Source organism: Podarcis muralis, chromosome 5, assembly GCF_964188315.1.
Source record: "Podarcis muralis chromosome 5, rPodMur119.hap1.1, whole genome shotgun sequence".
Taxonomy (NCBI): Eukaryota; Metazoa; Chordata; class Lepidosauria; order Squamata; family Lacertidae; genus Podarcis; species Podarcis muralis.
This window is the reverse complement of record NC_135659.1, coordinates 93,568,709-93,592,086: the sequence shown is the minus strand read 5'-3', so window position 1 is coordinate 93,592,086 and position 23,378 is coordinate 93,568,709. Positions and strand designations below refer to the sequence as shown.

The window sequence follows — 23,378 nt, the reverse complement described above, 5'->3', positions numbered from 1 at the left end:
TGCAATGCCTCAGGTTCCCCACCTTTGCTCTGCATCGTAACAGCACAGACTCATCCACCTTGTCATATACGCTACCCCAATACCCAGTAAGCTCAGCCTCTTTGTTTGAAAGTGCACAGCTCACAAACTTGCACAAAGGCCAAAACTGGTAGCCATAATAAAAACGTGCAACCCTTGCTCGATCCATGGGCTAAACTACAGGAAGGTAGAAAGGTGAGGCAAAATAAGGGAAAGATCATTTCCTTAATTCAGGGGAGCCGATGTAGTTTGGAAGGTTTCCCTGGTTTGGAAAGTCACCAGCTCTTAGCTTCAAGTTCAAGCAAGTTCTACAAATCATGATTCCCACTCTCTTGTTTTCTTCTTCTTCTTTTTCTACACTAACCATACACAATGACACTGCTGATTTTGTAAAACGGAGCCACAGCAAGTAGCTCTTTTCCCTACTCTCCTGCCCGGGAAGCCTCCTGCCAGTTCCATTCTCCCTGTCTGAAGCCTTTATGCAGGTAGAGGAGGCCACTGACATTTCAGAGTGTACTCTTTTCAAATGCATTGAAAACCATTTTGAAAAAGAACTGGCGAGTTGCTTGTCACTGTAGTGAAAACGAATGTTTTGAGAGGGTAGAGAGAACGAAGGAGAATAATCCCATGTTACTTGATTTTAAAATGCTGGGCTGGTATTTCTAGAAAGACCAGCATGAAGGCAAGAAAGGTTAGCGCAGCTAAACATGAACGAAATCAACACTAGCAGCATTGTGGCAAGAAAGCAAAGCAAGCGGATGAATTATCATTTTGATTTGATTACCATTCCGATAAGCAATCAAGCACACCATTAGTCAAGTTGTCCATTGTAGTTGTTTTCTATGATGCATGGTTATTCATTTCTTAGCAGAGTGTTGAAGTAATCTGTCTAAAATTGCCGTCATCTCTACTTTTTAAATTGAAATTTCAGACATGATGTAATACAGGGAACCTTGGCTTGCTTAGTGGCAACAGAAGAGTGAAAGAATAAGAATGCATCTTATATCAGCATATGCACAGGAAAAGCAGCTACTTACTGAATACAAAGAGGACATGGCATTATTGAGAAAGTCATCTTCCTTTTTGGGAGGCGCAACTGTGTTCCCAAACCCCACATAACGATTTTCTTGACCCCTGAATCAAAGCACACAAGAAAATGAGCAAAAGGCATTTATGATCAAAAGACAATACTGTGGGGAAAAAGGAGGGGGGAAGAACATAAGCATTCTATAAACCAAATGAAACAGAAAGTTACATGTTTGAGCTCAAATATAGGATATACCTTAAACCACTATAAGCAAGTGATGCAAGCTTTATCTACAGGGTTGTTTTACCTATATTGTTGGAGGAGAGAGAGGAATGTTTGTGGGTCTCCCTGGTGAGATGAGGAGGAGGAGGAGAATAATTTATTTATACCTCGCCCATCTGGCTGGGTTTCCAACAAATCCTCACAAGTTCTCTTTCATGGGCAAATAACTTAGGAAAGGCCCGCCTCTCACTGTTTTTTTATATATTATTATTATTATTATTATTATTATTATTATTATTATTATTATTATTATTATTTTCCCCAGAGGACTAGAGGGCGTGAGAGAGACTCATGCCGGTCTTGCAAGAGTTCTCCGTGAAGCAAGCATCCTTTTCCCTTAGCATCTTATGGAAAATTCAGTGCAAGGGAGCTTTGTGCAGAGCATCTAGGACAGGGGTGGTAACCACAGGGGAGAGGACAATCACAGTTGACAACGAAGGAGCCCTATATTTAATGGAGAAGTGATTCTTACCCTTGATAGGAGCCAAGATCATCATTTAACCAATCTTCAAAGGCTTTGTCAGAAGGAGCACCAGCATTCTGGGGTTGTCCAGCAGAGCTCCTGCAAAGAAAACAAACAAACCCATACATCAAACATTATTATGCCATAGTAATTGGACCACTTGAAATTGATAAGCACTGGAGAAAAGTGCATGGGGCATTTATAAATGTAAATGAGCAAACCTTGCTAAGAGAGGGTATAATCCTGTAAACATCTCAGCACATTTGTGGAATGCACCCCCTCCCCTTCTTGGAAGTACTCTTGGTACAGACACTCTTATAATTTCAGCATCAAGGAAAAAACTTAATTTTTTTACCCAGCCATTTGTAGGTGACGAGGAACGTTGCTGGAGCCCTGGAGACTTATTAATGTTATTTTGCCTGCCTTTTTGTTATGCTGATTTATACTTTTGATTGTTCTAACTAATTTTTGTATGTAATTTATGCATCATAGTTGTGCTGCATCTCGCTCTGAAATAAATTTGAGATGAATACAGTAAACAAAAGAGGTCTGCCTTTCTATGTGCAACGCAAGAGAGGAAGAGCATGATCAAAAATAAAATGAAGAACCTTGGTCAGCTTCTTAAAGACTAACATCAGCCCCATTTCTTCTCCTATCTCCCTGGTAACAGGTACAAAAATGTAACAGCATGGCCCATCCCCCTAGATGCGATGTTGCAGGTAACCTTAATAGCCATGCGCATTCTCCAGTATTCATCTCCATCATTAGTCTAAGCACCTTCAGATGGTTAACATAATAGCCTTAGAACAACCACACACTGTGCAAGATAAAGAGATCTCTACCGGTGAGCTGAGGACAGAGCAACCTTGGGCTGAGGTGGAGTCCAGTTTCTGGCAGAAGAAGTTTCAACTGACCATTCTTTACCTTCCGCTTCTGCTGCCACCTAAAAAGAATAATACCTTAAAGACACAAATTCTATTCGCTGCTGCGCAGCAGAAACAGAGAAAAGGTTCGATGTAGCCTGCTTCTAAGCTCTGCGCGAAAGGATATGCAACTCCCTAGCCCCAGAGACTGGGGGGAAAGCACCACAGAAGGACTATCTTGAAGCAGGGAATGGAAGCAGATAGGTTTGTAGGGCCACCCATGCTCCCTACTGCTTTATCAAGGCCCAGGAAACCAGCTATTCACATCCAAAGTGTAATTAACTTGCTGAATTCACTACAAGAGATGGCAAAAGCCATCTATTTAGAAGACCTTTTAAAAAGGGACTAGGAAAATTCATGGAGAAGATGTCTATCAATAGACATTAGCCACAGAGATAAATGGAACTGCACTGTTCAGAGTCTGGGTGCCAGACACAAGAGATATAACCAGCAGGAAAGGGCTGTTGCCTCCATATACTGTCCCCAGAAGCATCAAACTGGCATGAATGTTGAATGGTCCAAGAATGCTGAAATCATTGTTTAATTACATTTACCTTATCTCTGAAGAGCGCGGCTGCTTTACTGTTGTATTTCTCTTGCAGCGACCAGCAAGGATCGTAGTCCTCTTGAGTCTCTAAAAACTCCCGGAATTTGCGGTTACCACCAGCCTTCATTTTCTCCAGTTCAATGTCCTTCCATTTGTCCATTGTGACAGAGCGCACAAAACTGAGAACCAGAAAGGCAACCGCCACGCCCCATTGTTAATATCTTTGTGCATCAGCAGCTTTGTACACCAGCAACAAAAGCTTTCCCAAATAACTTCTGTATCACCAGGTGGGCAGGGATCAATTTTAGACTCCTAAGTGAATTATGTGTATGTCGCTACTAGGAGACACCTCCGTTGAAGTTAAAGCTGGAGCATACACACATGCACATTATATAAATAATCTGATGTTGCTCTGAAATGTAAAAAAACAACAACCCAAAAATAAAAATCAGACACCAAGCTGGATCCAGACAGTAATGTCTGCTGTGTCACCTGAAGCAAGGATCATAGTTTATCCCTATGGCTATAGTTTAAGGAAGCCAGTTTCACAACCCAATTTGAAGGTGGCTTGCGTTGAGGATACTGAACTTAGGGATAAACCACAATCCCTGCTCCAGACAACACAACAGGCCAAGATCCAGGGAGCAAACACTCTCAAAGTCCTTCTCCCAGCTGTGCAGGAGAAGCGAAAGCACATAAGCTCAAGGCTCGCTGCAGCTCCTTCCGGCTTGGGCATGGCAAGCTAGCCGTGCTTCAGTGTGGGATGTGAATGCAGCCAATGTATTCCAATATATACATTTTCATTTACTTGTTTCATCCCCAACAAAAACGTATTTGTTATCACCATTGATGACTGACCTGAGATGAACACCCAAGCCTCTATGCTTCCCTGAGCATTCCAGACAGATCCAAATTCCATAGGTCACACTCACCCATTGAGGGTTAAATGCACCACATTCGAAACAAACCTGCAATAAAAAAATGGGGGAAGTTATTTCTGTTTTCAGTAGTTACTCCAGGTGAGTAGCTCCGAAATGATATGAAAACGTTATTTAGAAGTAACGAAACAAAGCAAACCTTGCTATTTTGATAGCGGTACCAAGAGTATTAACGTCTGCATTTCCCACATAAGTCTGTCTATGTATTAAAATCTTCCTTGGAAGCCCTTTTCCAGGTTCCATAAGTTCAAGCAGGTGGTGACAGGAGATAAGAGATGCTCTGTGGTGGAATCTCAGCTCTGGAATTCTCTCCCCATAAAGGTTCACACAGCACCAAACTTACAATGCTTTTGTCACCAGGTAGAAAGGTTATTTTCATCTTGCCAGCCTTCCAGTTGGCTTTGCTGCTACTATTGCATTTGTATTTTGTTTTAAATGTATTTCTTATTTTTAATTTTCTACTCTCAAGCTGCTCTGGAGATATTTGAAAAAAGGGAACGGTATCAAGCAGCTAAAGCAAATAAAAACGGTACTCAACATATATAATTAGAGCTTTACAGCCTGCTCTGTCTGCTAACTTATTTGGAGTAGAAGCTGCAGGCTGCCATTCAGTCTAACACACTAATCAAATTATTCATATTAAAGTGCTTCAGTACTACTCACACCAATTAAGATGTAACATCCAGCCAGTGGCTTTTGGAATCTGCCCTGCAAGAGTATATCTACATGGAAACATTCCATTAGAGCATGGATGGAAAGGACTGTCTACTGCCAGACCAGCTTGCCCAATTACCGAAATCACATTCAGATACACCTCTCTGGGTACCCACCCTTATTGCTACCCAACTGACTTAAAAAGGGCTTTTCTGCGATACTTTGCCATCTGTGGAACTCTCCTATATTTATTTTTTAAAAAATACTTGTATACCACAATTTTATAAAAAATATCAAAGTGCTTTACAACTATAAATATATACAATAAAAAATGTAAACTTTTTAAATCAGAGATCATCAGCTAGTACATAGGATAGCATAGATGCAAATTTTTAGTCCCTACAGCACCAAAGACCTCAAGTCTTATAATATTTTATTGGCTCTTAGCATTAAATATTGCTGATCTCATTCTTTTAGCTGGTTGCGGTTTTTTACAGTGCAATTCTGTGCATGTTTCCTCAGAATCAAGTCTCACTGATGTACAGTCATACCTTGGAAGCCGAATGGAATCCATTCCGGAAGTCCGTTCGACTTCCAAAATGTTTGGAAACCAAAGCGCGGCTCCTGCAGCCAATCGGACGCTGCAGAAGCACCATCAGACGTTCAGGCTCCAAAGAACATTTGCAAACTGGAACACTCACTTCCGGGTTTGCAGAGTTCGGGAGCCAAAACATCCGAGTACCAAGGCATACGGGACCCAAGGTACGACTGTAAATTGATCCCACTGATTTCAACAGGACTTACTCAAGAAGTAGATGGGAAAAGCAACACAGCCTAAGTTTCAAACTGTACTTTGACTTTTCTAACCGAATTACAGGACATCATATTATATAAAGAAATAAAATCTGTTGCATGAGGTTTTCAAGAACAATCTTGCAAACAAGCACGACTGAACCCCATCAATGATGATTTGCTTCTTTTATTTTGATAAACTTGCTCCAACGTACAGAAGTCATTGTGCGAGCATGAAGTTCTGCTGCAATAGGGCCCAACTATCCAAAAAAGACACTACATGCAGGAATTCTTGCAATATTTATTTTGCACATGCAGATATCATACGGTTTGATCAGGACGACAGGGCATTTTATGACAACTGGTCCAGAAAGAGAGTTCATAAAGGCAAATCTGTACACTAATATGAGCAGCACACAAAAGGCAAGTGTCTAACATGAGGTGCAGATGACTCACAGCTGCTGAATCATAAGCTGCTAAGGGGATACACGAAACTGCTTACATTGTTCTCATCCTGCACTCGCACTTCTTTAAGGACCTTCCTTGTTCTTGGACTTGCCATGGCCCTGCAACAGAGAGGAAAATAAATTAAGAGATCGGATATAAAACTACATTGCAACCCAGTAGAGATAGCTGTTGCAGAGATGCCCCTACGATCCATGGTTTGTAGCAGGGAGGTTGCTGGGGTGGGGTGGGGTTTGGATATTAGCATTAACTACGATTCTCAGCTTCTAAACAAATGATCATGTTAACTAGGTACCCTTGAAGCCCATTTGAAATAGGTGTGCCAAAAAATGGTTTGGGGGGAACCATGGTAAAAATATCCATGATGTACCTGCAATGCCAGATTACAATGAATCATAAGCAGTACTAAGTGCAGATTTCCAAAGCTTGGGTGCCCATTTGCAAGCCATAGTTTAAGGGGACACCAGGATAATGTTTGCACTGTGGTGTCTCTGTGGTGTTAATAATGTTCCATCTCTCTTAAATTATCCTGTACTGGGATTATTGCTGAACTGGGAACAGGAAAAACTAACAACTGGAGAAAACAACTCCAATTAAATGCTTCAAAGTCATAGAAGTTACTGGTAGAATGAATCAGTTTTACACCATACTTCACATTTTCAAAAGAATTAATCTTTTACATAATAAACACTATTCTGAAGTGAGGTATGTTCTCAGCCAAGGAAAGTCAATACAGTTTTAAGCTTCAGGCAGCGCCTTTCTATAATAAAACCTTCCCATTTATATTACTTCTACTGTCAAGTTTTATGCGCTGCTCTAGCTACTACTACCTTTTCCTTGAAAAACCACAGTGACATATAGCATTGCAGCAAAATAACCAGCAAAGCCAGGAACTAATGTCCTGTCAGCCGGTTTCCCTATGTGATTCATGAGGAAAGTTGTACAAATTGAAGGAGCACATTATTACTGAGTGAGTAAAGGTTGTTTCTTTGCAGGTTTGCTTGCCTTTCGTGCAAGATTTGAAGTAGATATTCCCTTTAATTGACTGTCACAGAAAATGGCATGCCATAAGGCAGAGGCAGCCCCAACAGTATCTGAAGGCACCCTGTCGGCTTAAGTTGCCATGGTCAATAATCAGGGCTTGTAGAACTGGGGTCTTGCCCCCCTCAAAAAAAAAAAAAAATGCAGGAGGAAGGGGAAGGACAATGAATGAGACCCTACTCTTTTTCCGCCTGTTCCGCCTGGCCTTTGGCTTGGAATCAATTTGATTCCCTCCCCCTCTTTCTTTTTTCCTTTCTCCTTCTGTGTTGGAACTCCTATTTGGGGACTTCCCTGGCTTTTTTCTGGCCCATGTAGGACCAGTCTGGATAGTTAGCCTTGGTGAGGACTTGACGTTTTTATCCCCAAATAAGTTTTTGATTGAGTTCCACTGAAATTAAGCTGCATTTTAATGTTTTAATGTTGTATTTTAATTTTGTTTTTTAAGCTGTATTCTAATCAATTGTTTTTATATTTGGTGTTAGCAGCCCTGAGCCCGGTCTTGGCTGGGGAGGGTGGGGTATAAATAAAATTTACTATTATTATTATTATTATTATTATTATTACTCCTCGCCATCTCCCTGTCCCTGTAATTTGAGGATCCCTAACTGAAGGAGGACGGGTTCAAGGAATCAAACCTATAGCAACCGACACAGAGAGGCAACTAACACATCACTTGTGTTCTTTTAAGACATCCCGACTGCTGAGAGCTTTTGTCTCCATTCTATTCTTTGCCAGCGTGGATATTCCCTGGTAGTAAGAGGGATGTGCATTTGTGACAATATCTGCCTATAAAGGGGGACTGGAGGGAGAGCTATGGTTCCTATTTTTCTGCAGACTGGCTCCCTACCTACTGTGCATAAACGGTAAACGCTGTCTGGAGTACACACAGACCCTAGACGTTATGAATATACGGAATACAGTGCTGGAGGTTCAAAGCTTTTCATTATATTGCTGCAATGTTTACAGCATCCCTGGAAGGAAAGTCAATATTATTATAGCCCATATTAAAGATGCAGAGAAAGGGCTACGGCTGAGTAAGAACAGTTTGCCTAAACTACCCAGTGAGATTGTGGCATAGGAGAGGTTTCAACCAGGAACTAATTCAACCAGTAGCTAATTTCTTGCATTAGTTCACAAGAGATTAAATTAAAAAAAAATAATTCTGGGATTTAAAAATGATTAGAAGCTTATTTTTTCCTGCTCTGAAATAAAGTGGGCTGTTCCTGAGCAAAAGGAACTCTGTTTTGCCTTGGAGATTGAGAGGATGCAAAGAGAGTTGCACCGTCTCAGAATGAAAACTGTATTGGCGTTCTCCAATCTCCCCATAAAAGGAAAGTGTCAGGCAGGGAGAAAAGAAAGGAGGGGTGCAGTTTTCTGACAGCTATAGCTTCCAACCAGAGGAATCTGGAATCTGACATGTTTCACTCCCTCGGAAGGAGCACCTATGCCTGCAAATTTCATTCCTTGTGGTCAAGATATAAAAGTTATACAGTGGAACCTCGGGTTACATACCGTCCTCCTCATGAATGCTTCAGGTAGCGAGTTCCACTAACCCGGAAGTAGGTGCTCCTGGTAGTGAAGTTTGCCCCAGGATGTGAGCAGATGTCACACACCAGTGGCGAGCCGGCAGTGGGAGGCCCCATTAACAAAAGCGCACCTCAGGTTACGAACGGTTTCGGGTTAAGAACAGACCTCCGGAATGATTTAAGTTCATAACCGGAGGTACCACTGTACCCATTTGGTCATTTCCTTATGTAAGCCAATGGAGGAGACAAATGAAGCCATGGATCTTCAAGGAAAGGCATTGTGGGTTACGCCTGAAGAAGTTGAATTGGTCTCCTTTCTGAAGTGGAATCCAAACAAAATCTGGTCTTCGATGCATGCTCATAGCTACCCTATGCCAATCAATTTTATTTTTTTAATCCCCATAATGAATAGTGACATCAGGGAATAAAGACAGCTATAAGACACCATTATGGGCTTGCACTCCAACTATTACTTGAGGAACAAAAAAATTCAGATTCCCCCAACCTGCTTATTAAAGTTGTTTTTTAAATACACACACACGGGGGGGGGGGGGGGAGGGAGGGACAGCTCAATAGATAGAACCACACCAACTCTCTTTCTTTCATTAAATCAAGAATTTATTCATCTTCTTTTTAACCCACTGCATTTGCCACCCTGATTTTAAAACTAAAGTTCTCTCTTTTTCAAAGGAACATAAGACGTGTGTACAGTTTTTCCTACACTGAGCACACTTCACGAACAATACATAGCACATCTGCAGGAACTGCATGGATCAAAATATCCAATTTTGCCTATGCAAGGAACATCATAGGTTTTTTTTAAAAAAAATGTGAGAGAAGTAGCAACTCCACTATTAAACAGATGTTATATTGGGCAATTCAGAATGAGGGAGCAATTAACGAATATGAATGGGACAAAGTATAGCAAGCTGACTGGGTAACAAGTTGGAACAGTTCCACCCAACGAAGCAGTCAAAATAACAAATCTGAAAGAAGGGATTATTTGTGGGCACATAACTCTTTTCTATTGGGTAATCATTAAGACTATAACTCTTCCCTTATCACTTGCCACCCTGGCTGTGGCTGGAGAGCCGTAGGTTTAGGATAACAGAATTCGGAGAGGAGTAGACTTCATGTTGAGTCACAGGGATGTGGAGAATCAGCATAAGAAAAATGATAGCAGATAAAACAGGGGTGTTGCGTGGGAAACTGTCTGTTGTCTGTTGAGGGCTGCGAAGTTGAGAGCTGTTGAGAGGTCACATGCCAACATTGGATAAGACCAGAGCCAAGAGTTGGCAGTGCAATATTGGGGAGGACATACAGTGGTGCCTCGCAAGACGAAAATAATCCGTTCCGCAAGTCTCTTCGTCTAGCGGTTTTTTTGTCTTGCGAAGCAACCCTATTAGCGGCTTAGCGCTATTAGCGGTTTAGCGGCTAAAAGGCTATTAGCGGCTTAGAAAAAGGGGGGGGAGCGGAAAAAAATTGCAAGACTCGCAAGACGTTTTCGTCTTGCGAAGCAAGCCCATAGGGAAAATCGTCTTGCGAAACAACTCAAAAACGGAAAACCCTTTCGTCTAGCGGGTTTTTCGTCTTGCGAGGCATTCGTCTTGCGGGGCACCACTGTAATACAAAAGCGGCAGTTAGTTTGCTGTCAAGACTGATTTAACAGCTTGAAGACAAGAATAACTTTAATGATTTTTTAAAAAACTGCTTCTAATGGTGATTTATGTTTTATTGTATTAAGACAGTTGAATATAGATCTTTTTATAAACAAACATAAATAAATGAGTGCTTCTCTCAAAACGTCTGCTAGCCTAAGAAGACACATAGCTCTCTTTGATTATTTTAGGGACTTATGTTACCTGCCTTTGGGAGTGGAGGAGGCGTTCTCTCAAAGGTGGGATAAAAATACATTAAATAAATAGTTGGAAGAACTTATCCATCTCTTGTATTAAACTAGGGAGCTTTGTTTGGATCTAATTCTAATTATAAGGTATTTTTTTCTGTTGACTTGCACTTCTACACATCTTCTTGCACTCCCTGGGCATCCACAGAACGGTTGTCATAAAACCAATTATATATATATATATATTCCTGGAAGGTTAAGCGCATTTCAGACTACATTAACTAACATATTAAATTAACAGAACGGTTAAAGAATGCTTTACATTAATGTGAATTAAATAAGAGTGTATCCACATCTGGCAGGCTCCGGTTAGATTCTGGATATCTTAATTTACTACACATTAGAATGGTTATTTCCAAATGGTGGTTTGCAGGAGCTTCGTGGGTGGGTTGCTAGGCTGCTCTCAGTGGGCGTCAAGGACAGTGAAGCACAAAAGGAGAAGAGGAGTGGAATGTCTCTGCTTGGTGGCGGGGTTAAAAGAAGAGTACTAAACAAAGGCCAAAAAAAAAAAAATTCTTTGGAGGTAGAGTGGGTAAAAATGTTGGGCAACTATATTGTTATAATGCAAACTATGTCCGCCCCCCACCTGCTGTCCCAGAAACCTATTTATCCCATCAGCTTCCAGAAGAATGGGCAGGCATCCTTCTTATAACTAAAGGATAACAGTTAAGATTTGCCTCTGCCATCCCTTTTACCCAAGTGATGGAGATGCAGTGGTACCTCGGGTTAGGTACTTAATTCGTTCCAGAGGTCCGTTCTTAACCTGAAACTGTTCTTAACCTGAAGCACCACTTTAGCTAATGGGGCCTTCTGCTGCCGCTGCACCGCCGGTGTGCAATTTCTGTTCTTATCCTGAAGCAAAGTTCTTAACCCGAGGTAATATTTCTGGGTTAGCGGAGTCTGTAACCTGAAGCGTATGTAACCCGAGGTACCACTGTATGCTTTCTGGACAGTTATGGTGTTTCAAGAAATTAGGAACATAAGAAGTGGCCTCATAGAAAGTAAGATCATTGGCCCATCTAGGTCAGAAGTGTCTACACTGAGCGGCAGCAGTTCTCCACGGCTCGAGACAGGAGTCTTTCCCAGTCCTACCTGGAGATACCAGGGATTGAACCCTTTTGCATGCAATGTGTGTGTTCTGTTATTGGGATGCAGACCCTCCTCGTACGAGTTCAGAGCAGGCTGCATCAGAGAATCCCATTAACTCCTTCCCTGAGGATCATTTCACTGTCCACATATTGGAGGGTCATGCTACATATGGTCTCCCCATTGCAGAAGTCATGGTATGGGCAATTCATCAACATGATGACACTCATGTGCCCTGGGAACCAGTTTGGAGATCACAGTTCTTTGTATTCAATTAGGCACCATATTTCTCAGTTCATACTTGTTAGATCACAGAATCATCGCATTGTACAGTTGGAAAGGACCATGACGGTCATCTATTCCCAGCCCCTGCAATGCAGCAAACTTTTGCCCAAGGTGGGGCTCAAACCCACAACCCTGTAATTATGAGTCTCATGCTCTACTAACTGAGCTATCCCTTTCTAAGAGCTATCCCGACTGAGCTATCCCTTTCTAAGAGCATGTATTGACAGCTGTCGTGGATCACAGGACATACTTTCAATTATACTTCCCACTTCATGAGGGGATTATGCAGACAGGAATAAGTGACTTCATCCAAGAGCATCTTTAGAATGTGAAAATGGCTCTACACAAAATGTAGACAGTGCAGGTTACCCTAGCAATGTTGTCTGCAGCATTAACAAAGCTTGCATAGCATGCTTAAGATGTTCTACTCCTATTAATTACATGTAGCAAGAGTGTAGCATCTGAAGGATACTGGGATAGCGCTCTATTTCTTACAAGTTAAGATGCAATAGATTTTGTCTTCTAACAGGTAATTTGTAAAGCCACAAACAAACATGTGGAAGTGAGCCTTCGAGGCAATAGTAGCTAGATGCCAATTAAAGAAATGTAAGAATACAAATAGAAGGTCAATTTTAAAACAAAAAAGGAAGACACTGGAAGACATTTTAAGATGCTGTACTGTCTGCATGGTGTATAAAAGGATTTGCTAGGCTATGCATCTCTTTCAAAGAGAAACTAGACTGACCTATATACCAATTTGAGGCCATGTCCCTTTCTAGCATGCCTTGTTATTTGCCCTCATGCTAATGGCGATAACTCATAGTCTAGATCTGTTCCAGAAAGGAAGCTTCACAAAATAAGTGTCTGCACCAGCCCACATATTTCTGACGCTTTATCTCCCCTTCTGGAGCCACTTATGAGAAGGTTGATTGTCACCAACTCTTATTTTTAAGCAACCAGATCTTCAAAGAATCCAATGCTTTTTGAAATCAAAAGCCAATGACTAGTCAAAGAAGTGTCTTAAACAGCACTTCTACTTGCATAGACAAGCTACTCAGGGTTCTACTAGCTAACCTACCTTCTCCAAACAGAACATTCATTGAGAAACAATGCAAAGGAACATGGGAAATTGGGAAGCAAACTGACTTATTAACACAATCCTATCATACATGAAGCAGCAGTTTTGGGGTGCTGCCCTAATGCCTTACTTCAGGTGTTTTGAAGAAATGGGAAGAGTTGCAAATGGCTCACTCCTTCTCTTTCCAAGTTTCTGATAATTCAGATAGGGGAATGAGCAGGAAACCTAGTGTTCCATTTCAGCACCCAGAATGGCCATTGCTCATATTCTAGCATGAACACATGGAACCTGGGGGCAGGGAAGAACAACATTGTTCTTAGGAGTTCTTGTTGATTTTTAGCAGATAAACTGCATGGATACACCTAGACAGTGAAGAAGAATCCACTGAATAGCCCGAGCACGCTAAAACAGAATTAATCAAGAGTGCAGAACTGATCCAAAAATGTCTACATGAGAGCCCCAATAAGTCAATATGAGTTTCCAAAAGGAGCAGCAAGTGTAAGAAGACAGAACTGCTTCTGTTCATATATTTCTAAGTGAGATTTAATAAATAAAAATAAAACTGGAACACAAATGTTGCAGCCCATCCTCATGCATTTTTACACAACGGGACTTTGTGCCCAGTGGGACTTATTTTCAAGTAGATACACATAAGATGGCATCCCCAGTTCAGAAGTGAGAGATGAATAAGGAAGAAGAGAGAAAATACCTCACTGTATCAAGTAGATACACATAAGATGGCATCCCAAGTTCAGAAGTGAGGGATGAGTAAGGAAGAAGAGAGAAAATACCTCACTGTATCAATGTTGCTTATAGGTTAGTCTCATGGGTAATTTTGAGCCAGACACCATCTTCAGGACAACCTAACTTACAGGGCTGTTGTAAGAATTCAAACAAAAGGGTGGGGAACCATGTGCAATACCCTGAGTTTTTTGGAAGAAAGACGGGATGGAAAAAGGATTACTAAATAATCTTAAGACATTACGGGCATCTGGTCTAATGGAACCATGCTAATCTTCTCTGTATCGTTCCAATTTTAGTATATGTGCTGCCGAAGCGAGCACTGGTCTAATGGAACCAGCCAGTGCAGGTGAGACAAACTCTGCCACCCTTCTCAGGGCCCCTGAACATAGTATCACTGCTTAATCAGACCAAAGGGCCTCTGTAGTCTAGCATTCTATTTCCCAGTATGCCAAACCAGATGCCTGTGGGAAGTTCATAGGAAGGACAGAGGACAGCAAACAGTACTGAAGCATCCTGCATCTAATTCTGGAGATAGCATGCAGCCATCAGGACTAGTAGATACTGACAGCCTTATCCTCCATGAACTTGTCTAATCCCCTTCTTTGGTCATCACTGAATCTTGTGGGAGCAAAGTCCATAGGTTAACTATTAAATGTGTGAAATAACACTTCTTTCGGCCTGTCCTGAATCTCCCACCATTCACCTTCACTGGGTCACTGAATGATCCTGGGTTTTAGTGCTGTACAAGAGGGAGAAAAACCTCTCTATCCACTTTCTCCACACCACGGATGTCTTCCCTGCTCTGCTTTCTTCTCCTAACACCACCACCCCTCTCCAAATGTTGCAAGCTTTCCTTATAGGAGAGCAGTCCTTGGATCATTATGAATATCCATTTCCACACCTTCTCTAGGACTGTAATATCTTTTTAGCAATTCTGCAACCAGAGTGATCGCACCAAATTTCTGCTTAAAGATAATACTGGTAGCCTTGTATTTCATGCCTCCTCCAATTATCAATCCCTTTGTACACACTTTTTACATCTGCCACACACTTCATTCTTTCCACCATGACCTCAGGATCCTTACTGCTCAATCAGTCACCTCCATCACCTACCCTATCAGTGTTAAGTTAGAATTTTTTGTTCCGATGTGCATCACTTTACACTTACGTATCTTTTATTTCATTTACTTCTTAAAATTTATACACTGCTTGATTGTAAAAACAACAACAACCCTCAAAGCAGTTTACAAAAGCTAAAACAGTAAAATCAAGGAAAAATTACACTACCTTAAAACATGCAGAAGTTTAAATACTAAAACAGACTGAAATAATCTCAACTTTCTAATCATCTGGGTAGACTTGTTTAAACAGGAATGTTTTAGTTGGAAAGAGTACAGCGAAGATGCCTGCTTGATCTCAATAGGAAGGAGGTTTCAAAGTGTAAGCACTTCCACACTAAACGACAGAGCTCTTACAAAAATGGAATGGGCATTATATGGCATCTGTAGCTGTGTCGATTCTGCCAATTGAAGTTGTTGACTGGGCGCATGTACGATAAGGAAACCTTGCAAGTAAACTGGTCCCAAATTGTTAAGGGCTTTATATACTAATAGTAACACCCTGAGCCTGGCCCTGTAGCAAATGAGCAAGCAGTGCAGATCTTGAACATCTTACTGCCCATTCACCCAGTATGGAAAGCTCTTTTATTCTTACCGCCCCGAGCAACTTGGCATCAGCAGCAAACATTTCCGCCTCACTATTCACAAACTTCAGTTCATTAAAGAAGACAATTTCCCAAATTGATCCTTGTGGAAACCCGCATCTTACACCCTGCTTAGAAAAGTCCAATTTAGCCAACTGGCTTAAAGCCATTTTTGGCTTTAAGCAGTATATATATTTATACATCCCCACCGCCATCATCACCCCTCCGATGTGGGAACAGCCTGTATTCATTCCTACTCTCTGCTTCCTGGTTTTTAACTGGTTACCATCTGTAAAAGGATCCCATCCTCTTGCCCCATGACTTTGAAGCTACACAATGATGATGAACCAGGCCTTTTGGCTGATCAATATCCCATATCCTTTTAAACGTGTTTGTGGGATTGGGAGGTGTTGGCCGCTTATTGGTTTGATTTGCTCCTCTTCTTGTCTTTATTACACATTTTGTGTTTTTATCTTGTATTTTTATGCTGTTAACCACCCTTATTAAATAAATAAAGGAAATGATGATAATGATGAAAGCCAGAGTAGCACAGCGGTTAGAGTGTCCGACTAAGACCTCGGAAACCAGGGTTTGAAGCCCATGAAGCTCTTGCTGGGGCGACATTGGGGGAATCAGTCGATGCCTCTCAACCTACCTCACCCAGCTGTTGTTGTAGGGGCTAAAAGAGGAGATAACCACGTAATCCGCCTTGAGCTCCTCGGAGGAAAAGGTGAGGCATCAATGCAATAAAATCAAGATCATAATAAATAAATGATGGCGACGGTGATGATGAAAGCAGAGCCCTCTATATACCCTCAATTCACAGAGCGTGAGACTCTGCACCTCAGGGTAGCGGGTTCGAGTCCCACGTTGGGGGCAAAAGATTCCTGCATTGCAGGAGGTCGAACTAAGTGGCCCTACGTGGTCCCTATGATCCTATGAAAAGCCAACCCCCTTCACCCACCCCCCACACTCCTGGGGGGGGGGGGTCAGGAAGCGATTCCCTCCAGAACCCCACCAACACCAGAGTTCCTGAGGTAAACCAGAATTCGAACTCAGGGCCAGAGGGGTTTTTCAAATTATTATTATTATGGAGGGAGAGGGGGGATGCCGACCCTCACCCTCGAAGATGAGGATGTGGCCTGAGGTAGAAATGGGGGGGACGACGCCTCTCTCCCCTCCTTTTCTTCTTCTTTTAAATAATAATAATGACGATGATAGCAATAATGATAACTACCTGGCGGGTTCAGTGGCGCGGCGGGTGCAACGCAGTCGCTACCAGTCAGTCAAGCCTCTCACCCGGCTTCGGCTTTTCTCCCTCAATGAAAAAATATATATATATATATTCCCTTCTCTTCTCACAGCGCAGGCGCAGCTTCCGCCATAGCCGGCTACGTTGCCACTTCGCAAGGGGTTCTGGGTAGTCCGCGGGAGGGAGGGCGGAAGCGGAGGGATGTGGGCAGGGCGGGCTCCTGAGGGTCCATCCGCGCCTGCGTGCGTACGTGCGCGAGAGACGCTTTGCGCCTGCGCGACTCCGCGCGCGCGGCACCTTGTGCCCCGCGACCCCTCCTCCACGATATGCTAATGAGCAGCTCGACGCGGCTCCTGCTTAGAGTCCTAGAGACGCCCGAAAGCCACGGCAGCGCTCGTTGATTGACAAACGCGCGCTGAGGAGAGAGAAAGCCGGGAGGAGGAGGAGGAGGAGGAGAAGCGGTCGCTGCTGCTGATTGGTTGCTGCGAGCGAGCCGGGAGAAACGCGCTCATTGGAGGAGGCGCACGCTCGCGCGCTACACGCGTGTTGTACCAGGAAGGCGGTTCCACACGTGCAGTTGTAGGACCACAATTTAAACAAAACGGGATACCGTTATATCCACTGTCGTGTGTTTCAGACGACACTCGATGATACTTCAGGAGCTACCTAATGGTCTTTCTGGCCGTTATTATTATTATTATTGTTATCATTACTATTGTTGTTATTGTTGTTATTGTTGTTGTTGTTGTTGTTATTATTATTATTATTATTAATATTATTATTATTATTGATTTAATTTCTATACCGTCTTTCATCTGGGGATCACAGGGCGGTTTACAACATAAAAATACAAAAATACATAACATAAGAACAAACAAAACCATAACGCCTCACATACACAGTTTTTACACAAGGTGATAATTGTTAGGAACAATGAAATATGCATTCGTTGCCCGTGCATTAATCATCTTTGCAGTTTTGTCCAGTTTCCTCTTCCTTCCCCAGTCTGAGTTGCTCCTCTTGTGCTGAGTTTTAGCTTATAAAGGCGGGGGCATTGTCTCTTGAATTTTGTTGAGCATGGAATGCACTCTTGGTGCTCCCATAAATAAGACAATTATAAAAGGTAAAGGTACCCCTGCCCGTACGGGCCAGTCTTGACAGACTCTAGGGTTGTGCGCTCATCTCACTCTAGAGGCCGGGAGCCAGCGATGTCCGCAGACACTTCCGGGTCACGTGGCCAGCGTGACATCGCTGCTCTGGCGAGCCAGCGCAGCACACGGAAACGCAGTTTACCTTCCCGCTAGTAAGCGGTCCCTATTTATCTACTTGCACCCGGGGGTGCTTTCGAACTGCTAGGTTGGCAGGCGCTGGGACTGAACAATGGGAGCGCACCCCGCCGCGGGGATTCGAACCGCCGACCTTTCGATCGGCAAGCCCTAGGCGCTGAGGCTTTTACCCACAGCGCCACCCGCGTCCCTTAAGACAATTATACATTGCTGTAAAATAGTTGGATGTTCTGCATTTAGGCTTCAGAATTTGATATAAAGGGGGAAATGAAGAAATAAGAGCAACTTTCGGTGTTTGCTAAATGGTCTTGCTGGATTCATGTGAGTCTAAGGGGGGAAAAACCTTTTTCTTTTCAAAACTGTCAAGATCTGGTATCATCTTTAGAGCAAGCCAAGTAAGCCATGGTATAGGGCCTCGCATCCTTGATTATAACTGCATTGATAACAACAATTGCATTGATTATGCAAACAAAGCTTTTTGCAAGAAGTGCTTTATTTAGTAGTTTTTCATTGCATCTCTTCAAATATAATGGTTTACCAATTATTTTCATTACCCTACGGAAACCAAACCCAGGGTCTGCACTGGCCCCCCTGAAATCTCTTACCACTCGGAGATTGTTCTGCGCTGGTTCATTGTGGTTTTGAAAATGCATTTCAATGCATTTTAATGTTCCTTGCAAGCCGCCTTGGAAGGATTTGAACCTGAAAAGTGGGGCTATAAATAATGATAAGAAATAAATACCCGAGAAAGAACATGTGAATGTTCAGGGATTCACCGGAGATAAATGCCAGGAGCATAATCACACATCCGCCGCTAATTTCTTTTTAATTGACAACTTTGAAGTCTGCAGAGGTTTCGCCTAACGGTCACGTCAGCAGCCCACAGGGACAATGCCAAACAGCTCATTTTCAGTGTGTTCCTGTCTTGCATATGCTTAGCTCTGCTGCAGCCTCTTCGTCTTCCTTGGGATACGTGGGAGATTTTACAGTCACTCTCATTCATGCTAATGATGCTTAACATCTGTAGCTGCCTCCTCCTGCCAGCGAGAAGGAAACGGACTCCAAAATATGTGAACACTGGAGGGAGCAGTGAAACATCAGGCACGCGTGAGATGTTCTGCTAAACAGAAACAAAACGTGCTGCGGTTCCCATATATACATTACGTTGGAGTGCTTAATTAGAGTCATGTTTCTGGAACTTTGGGGAGGCAAAGTGTTTTGTGTGTGTATTAAAACTGCAGATGCACTTGAAAATGTTTGCTTCTATGGGCCAGAGGAGAAAGTAGAGCCCCCCTTTTTTTCCTGCATGCCACCAAACTGAGTGTGCCTAATCATCGGAGGGTTAGATTTGGAGGGACCCAAACTCAGCAGCTGACTACCATGTCCAGGGGATGCGGGTGGCGCTGTGGGTTAAACCACAGAGCCTAGGACTTGCTGATCGGAAGGTCAGCAGTTCGAATCCCCGCGACGGGGTGAGCTCCCTTTGCTCGCTCCCTGCTCCTGCCAACCTAGCAGTTCGAAAGCACGTCAAAAGTGCAAGTAGATATATAGGTACCGCTCCGGCGGGAAGGTAAACGGCGTTTCCGTGTGCTGCTCTGGTTCACCAGAAGCGGCTTAGTCATGCTGGCCACATGACCCGGAAGCTGTACGCTGGCTCCCTCGGCCAATAAAGCGAGATGAGCGCCGCAACCCCAGAGTCGGCCACGACTGGACCTAATGGTCAGGGGTCCCTTTACCTTTTACCATGTCCAGTGCTCCCCCCCCCAGGAGAACTCAAGTGTACAGAATGCCAGCCCCATTTCTCTCTCTTAAATGTTAATAGTGTGGCACTTACTGGAATAATTCCATGGTGAGTGCCAGTACCATTTTTTTCTATTAAAAAAAATACTGGACCACGTCCAATCCTTGGCAAATCCAGCTGGTTTTTAAAAAAATGTTTTGGGTAGCAGCAGGCGATGAGATACACTCTCTGCCAGAGACCCTCTGATTTGCTGCCAGTCAGGTTAAGCAACACTGCACTAGATGGATCAATAGCCTCACCTGGGGAAGATCTACACTCACGGTGTTTAACGCTAAGGAAGGGTTTTGATAACGTATATGGACACATGACATCCTACTTTTAAGGTTCATAATGTGTTACTAAAATGTGACACTAGAGGGCTCAGCAGAACAACCAGCAGCAGGGAGACAGTGTTTTGATGGGGGGGGGGGGGGGCCAAGGTAAAAAAAATGCTTTAATTAAGAAGTAAGCCCTGTGACGGGACGCTGGTGGCACTGTGGGTTAAACCACAGAGCCTAGGGCTTGCCGATCAGAAAGTCGGCTGTTCAAATCCCCGCGACGGGGTGAGCGCCCGTTGTTCGGTCCCTGCTCCTGCCAACCTAGCAGTTCGAAAGCACGTCAAAGTGCAAGTAGATAAATAGGCACTGCTCTGGCGGGAAGGTAAACGGCGTTTCCGTGCGCTGCTCTGGTTTGGCAGAAGCAGCTTAGTCATGCTGGCCACATGACCCAGAAGCTCCCTCGGCCAATAAAGCGAGATGAGCGCCGTAACCCCAGAGTCGGCCACGACTGGACCTAATGGTCAGGGGTCCCTTTACCTTTACCTAAGCCCTGTGATGTTTTAGCATGAGATATCTATTATCATTCTAATAACATCAGTGTAGATCCAGCCCCGGTATAAAGCAGTTTCATAAGAATATAGGGTTCCCCCCCCCCCACTGCAGGAGTGTTGTTTCACTTGCACAACTGGGCTCCCTTCCTCTCCCCACATGACCTCAGTATCTGCTCCATATCTTTGCAATGATGCTATCCACACATTCAAAGTGCAGAGGTGGGATAGGAATGTCTGACTCCAGGAGTTACGGAAAAGAACCAAAGCAACACAGCTTTCAGCCTCCCCTAGGTGGGTGGGTATTTTAGCCTCACCTGAGTGCTCCTGCCGTTAGAGCTTAGGCAGGTGGCAATTGTGGAGAGGGCCTTTTTGGTACTGGCTCCCTACCAATGGAACAACCTCCTTAGACTGTCAGTCCAGCACTGAAGTTTTTCCTGTTATTTAGGGAGCCGATGGAGAACTTTTTGTTTTCCTAGGCAGGTTGTGGTTCTACCTCTTTGTTATAGTCGCTCCGCTTTTGCCTTCTGTTCCCACTGAATGTTTTTATTGAATTGCTTGGTTGCAGACTCGTTTTTTCCACAATTAAAACACTGACTATTCTTTTTTAAAAATAATAATATGAAAAACAGCATGGAAATATTTTTAATCAAGTTAAAAAATGCCTGTGTGAACTTGATGCCAGTCAGGTTTAGCTTGGCCCTGAATAACTCTCTTATTGGCATAGGTCCAAATTAGCAATGCTGATTTGGCTGAACATGCCTCTCTCTCAGACTGAACACTTCATACACATAGCCTCAAGGGAGCACTGTTGGACAGCCTTTCTCGTTTCTCTCTCTCCCTGCCCCCCCCCCCCCATTGTTTTTCCCTCTCATGCTCTGCCTTGGTTAATTTACCAGCCAAGAATATTCATGCACAGTCTGGACAGCTAAATCAGTGGCCGTGATCAAAATTGCCCCCAGTCAATTGGCAAGCGCTGATGCCGCTTTTCCACAGGAGTTATGATTTACAAATTGTCTGGAAAACACACAGCTAGTGCTTGGTTGGTATATTTGCCACAGTTCTTCAGCTGTTCAAGAGGAAGGAGGAAGCACGTTAAGGAACGGCTGTGGGCGTTCCACCGTGGGGTGCTGAAGCCCCCATAACCAAGGCAGTTCATGATGGCTAGGGAATACTATGCACGACATGGGGGGCAACTGATGGGCTTGGACTTTCTCAGCTCTCCTGCAGTAAACTATGCCTGGATGGGAAAGGATGAAAGAGGCAGGCTCTGACTACAAAGGGCTGCTTTGTACAAACAGTGTCAAATAATATTTCAGGAGGGCAGATTAAGTCTGCTTGGCTTGCGGCTTCCAATCGCACAAGGAAATCACATTGGCTATTTTTCATTGATGTTTGCCACAATAAACAAGCTACAAATGTGCAGGGCTGATGGACATTTAGAAGAAAAAAGATTTCAAAAAGATAGTAAGATAATGTGAGCCCAGAAGCCCTGATTGGCTGTTCTATGGCACCTGTACACAGGTGTTTTAAAGAAGCATGCCCCCATTCCCATTTTATATGCTGAAGGATATAAGATTGCTGCATAAACCATGGAGGTACTTTAATGCTAAGAGGTGCTAGCTTTCACTGAGTTTCAAGCGGGATTTGAACTCGGGTCTCTGTGAAGGCCGATGATTTGGCAGGAGGTATAGCAGGGAGAAAAACAGTCTATGAGCAGCATTTGTCCAAAGCATCTGTGTGGGTTGTTTCATGATAATTATTCTTCAGGATTAGGTAGATTTCAAATATTTTGCCCCACGTTGGGCAAAAAAAATCCCATATTGCAGGGGGTTGGGCTGGATGACCCTTGTGGTCTCTTCCAACTCTATGATTCTATGATCCCAATATTTTGCACTCTCCTCTTTCACCCTCATTAAAAGGTTCTTTAATTCTTCCTCACTTTCTGCCATCAAAGTTGTGTCATCTGCATATCTGAAGCTGTTGATATTTCTTCTGGCAATCCTAATTCCGGTTTGGGATTCATCCAGTACAGCCTTTTGTATGATGAATTCTGCATAGAAGTTAAATAAGCAGGGAGACAATATACAGCCTCGTCGTACTCCTTTCCCAATTTTGAACCAATCAGTTGTTCAGAAGTTGTGTACCTTCAGCTAATTAATGTGATGTGTTTCTTGTGAAGTGTTTAAGGGCAGGGGGAAAGCCCTTTGGTATTGCAGGGATCGCCATGTGCTTCTCCTTAATTTCCCTCGACAGCCCATGCCTGCTATGCCCCGTGGCTTCATTTTTCAGGAGTATTCACTTGTAAAAGTCTGAGGATTCCATTACAAGGAAATGTCAGGAAATCGTGCCCTTTCCCTTATTATTTTCCTTAGCCTTCTTCGTCTGTTCCGATTCACAAAATCCCACATCCCATAGAGAGATTTCTTCTGTGCGCGTCCCACTCGCTGTTCTCGACTCTCACAGGGTTGGAAGGATGCGAGTCAACAAACATCATTTTGTTAGAAACCGGCCCTTCCCATCTTCCAAGACTGATACCTTATAAAAAGAAGAAGTTATTCGCACAAACAGGCCCAACACTTCTCTCTGGGGGCTGCTATAAAATGTTTGGGAAACTGCCAAGCTATCAAACACTCAGTTCGTGTTAGTGCTACATGAAATTCTGTGTTGAATTACTAGCTGGTCACACTCTGCAGTGTGTCTACAGTAATGCTCTTGGCTTCTCCTACTGCGTGAGACAAAATCTTCCAACGCTGG

At 43.3% G+C, this 23,378-nt stretch overlaps 1 protein-coding gene and 1 non-coding gene across 9 annotated transcripts in view; both read right to left on the bottom strand.

The window, feature by feature from the left end:
- Positions 1-16,885, bottom strand: part of ARFGAP1 (ARF GTPase activating protein 1) — a 39,156-nt gene extending 22,271 nt beyond the window's left edge. For 6 of the 8 annotated variants that reach the window (XM_028735431.2, XM_028735427.2, XM_028735430.2 and 3 more), the window contains exons 1-7: positions 16,715-16,884; positions 6,147-6,210; positions 4,119-4,228; positions 3,268-3,439; positions 2,633-2,733; positions 1,800-1,889; positions 1,056-1,152 (exon numbers count right to left, since the gene is read on the bottom strand). In XM_028735431.2, the coding sequence (XP_028591264.2) occupies positions 1,056-1,152; positions 1,800-1,889; positions 2,633-2,733; positions 3,268-3,439; positions 4,119-4,228; positions 6,147-6,206 (630 nt within the window). In that variant the 5' untranslated portion in view covers positions 6,207-6,210; positions 16,715-16,884. Of the gene's footprint in view, positions 1-1,055; positions 1,153-1,799; positions 1,890-2,632; positions 2,734-3,267; positions 3,440-4,118; positions 4,229-6,146; positions 6,211-16,714 lie in introns of all 8 variants that reach the window. The other 2 variants (XM_028735426.2, XM_028735428.2) reach the window with 1 other exon arrangement.
- Positions 13,987-14,095, bottom strand: LOC144327894 (U6 spliceosomal RNA). The gene has a single exon (XR_013393069.1). It is a non-coding gene; the product is annotated as a U6 spliceosomal RNA (small nuclear RNA).
- Positions 16,886-23,378: the final 6,493 nt, after the last annotated feature.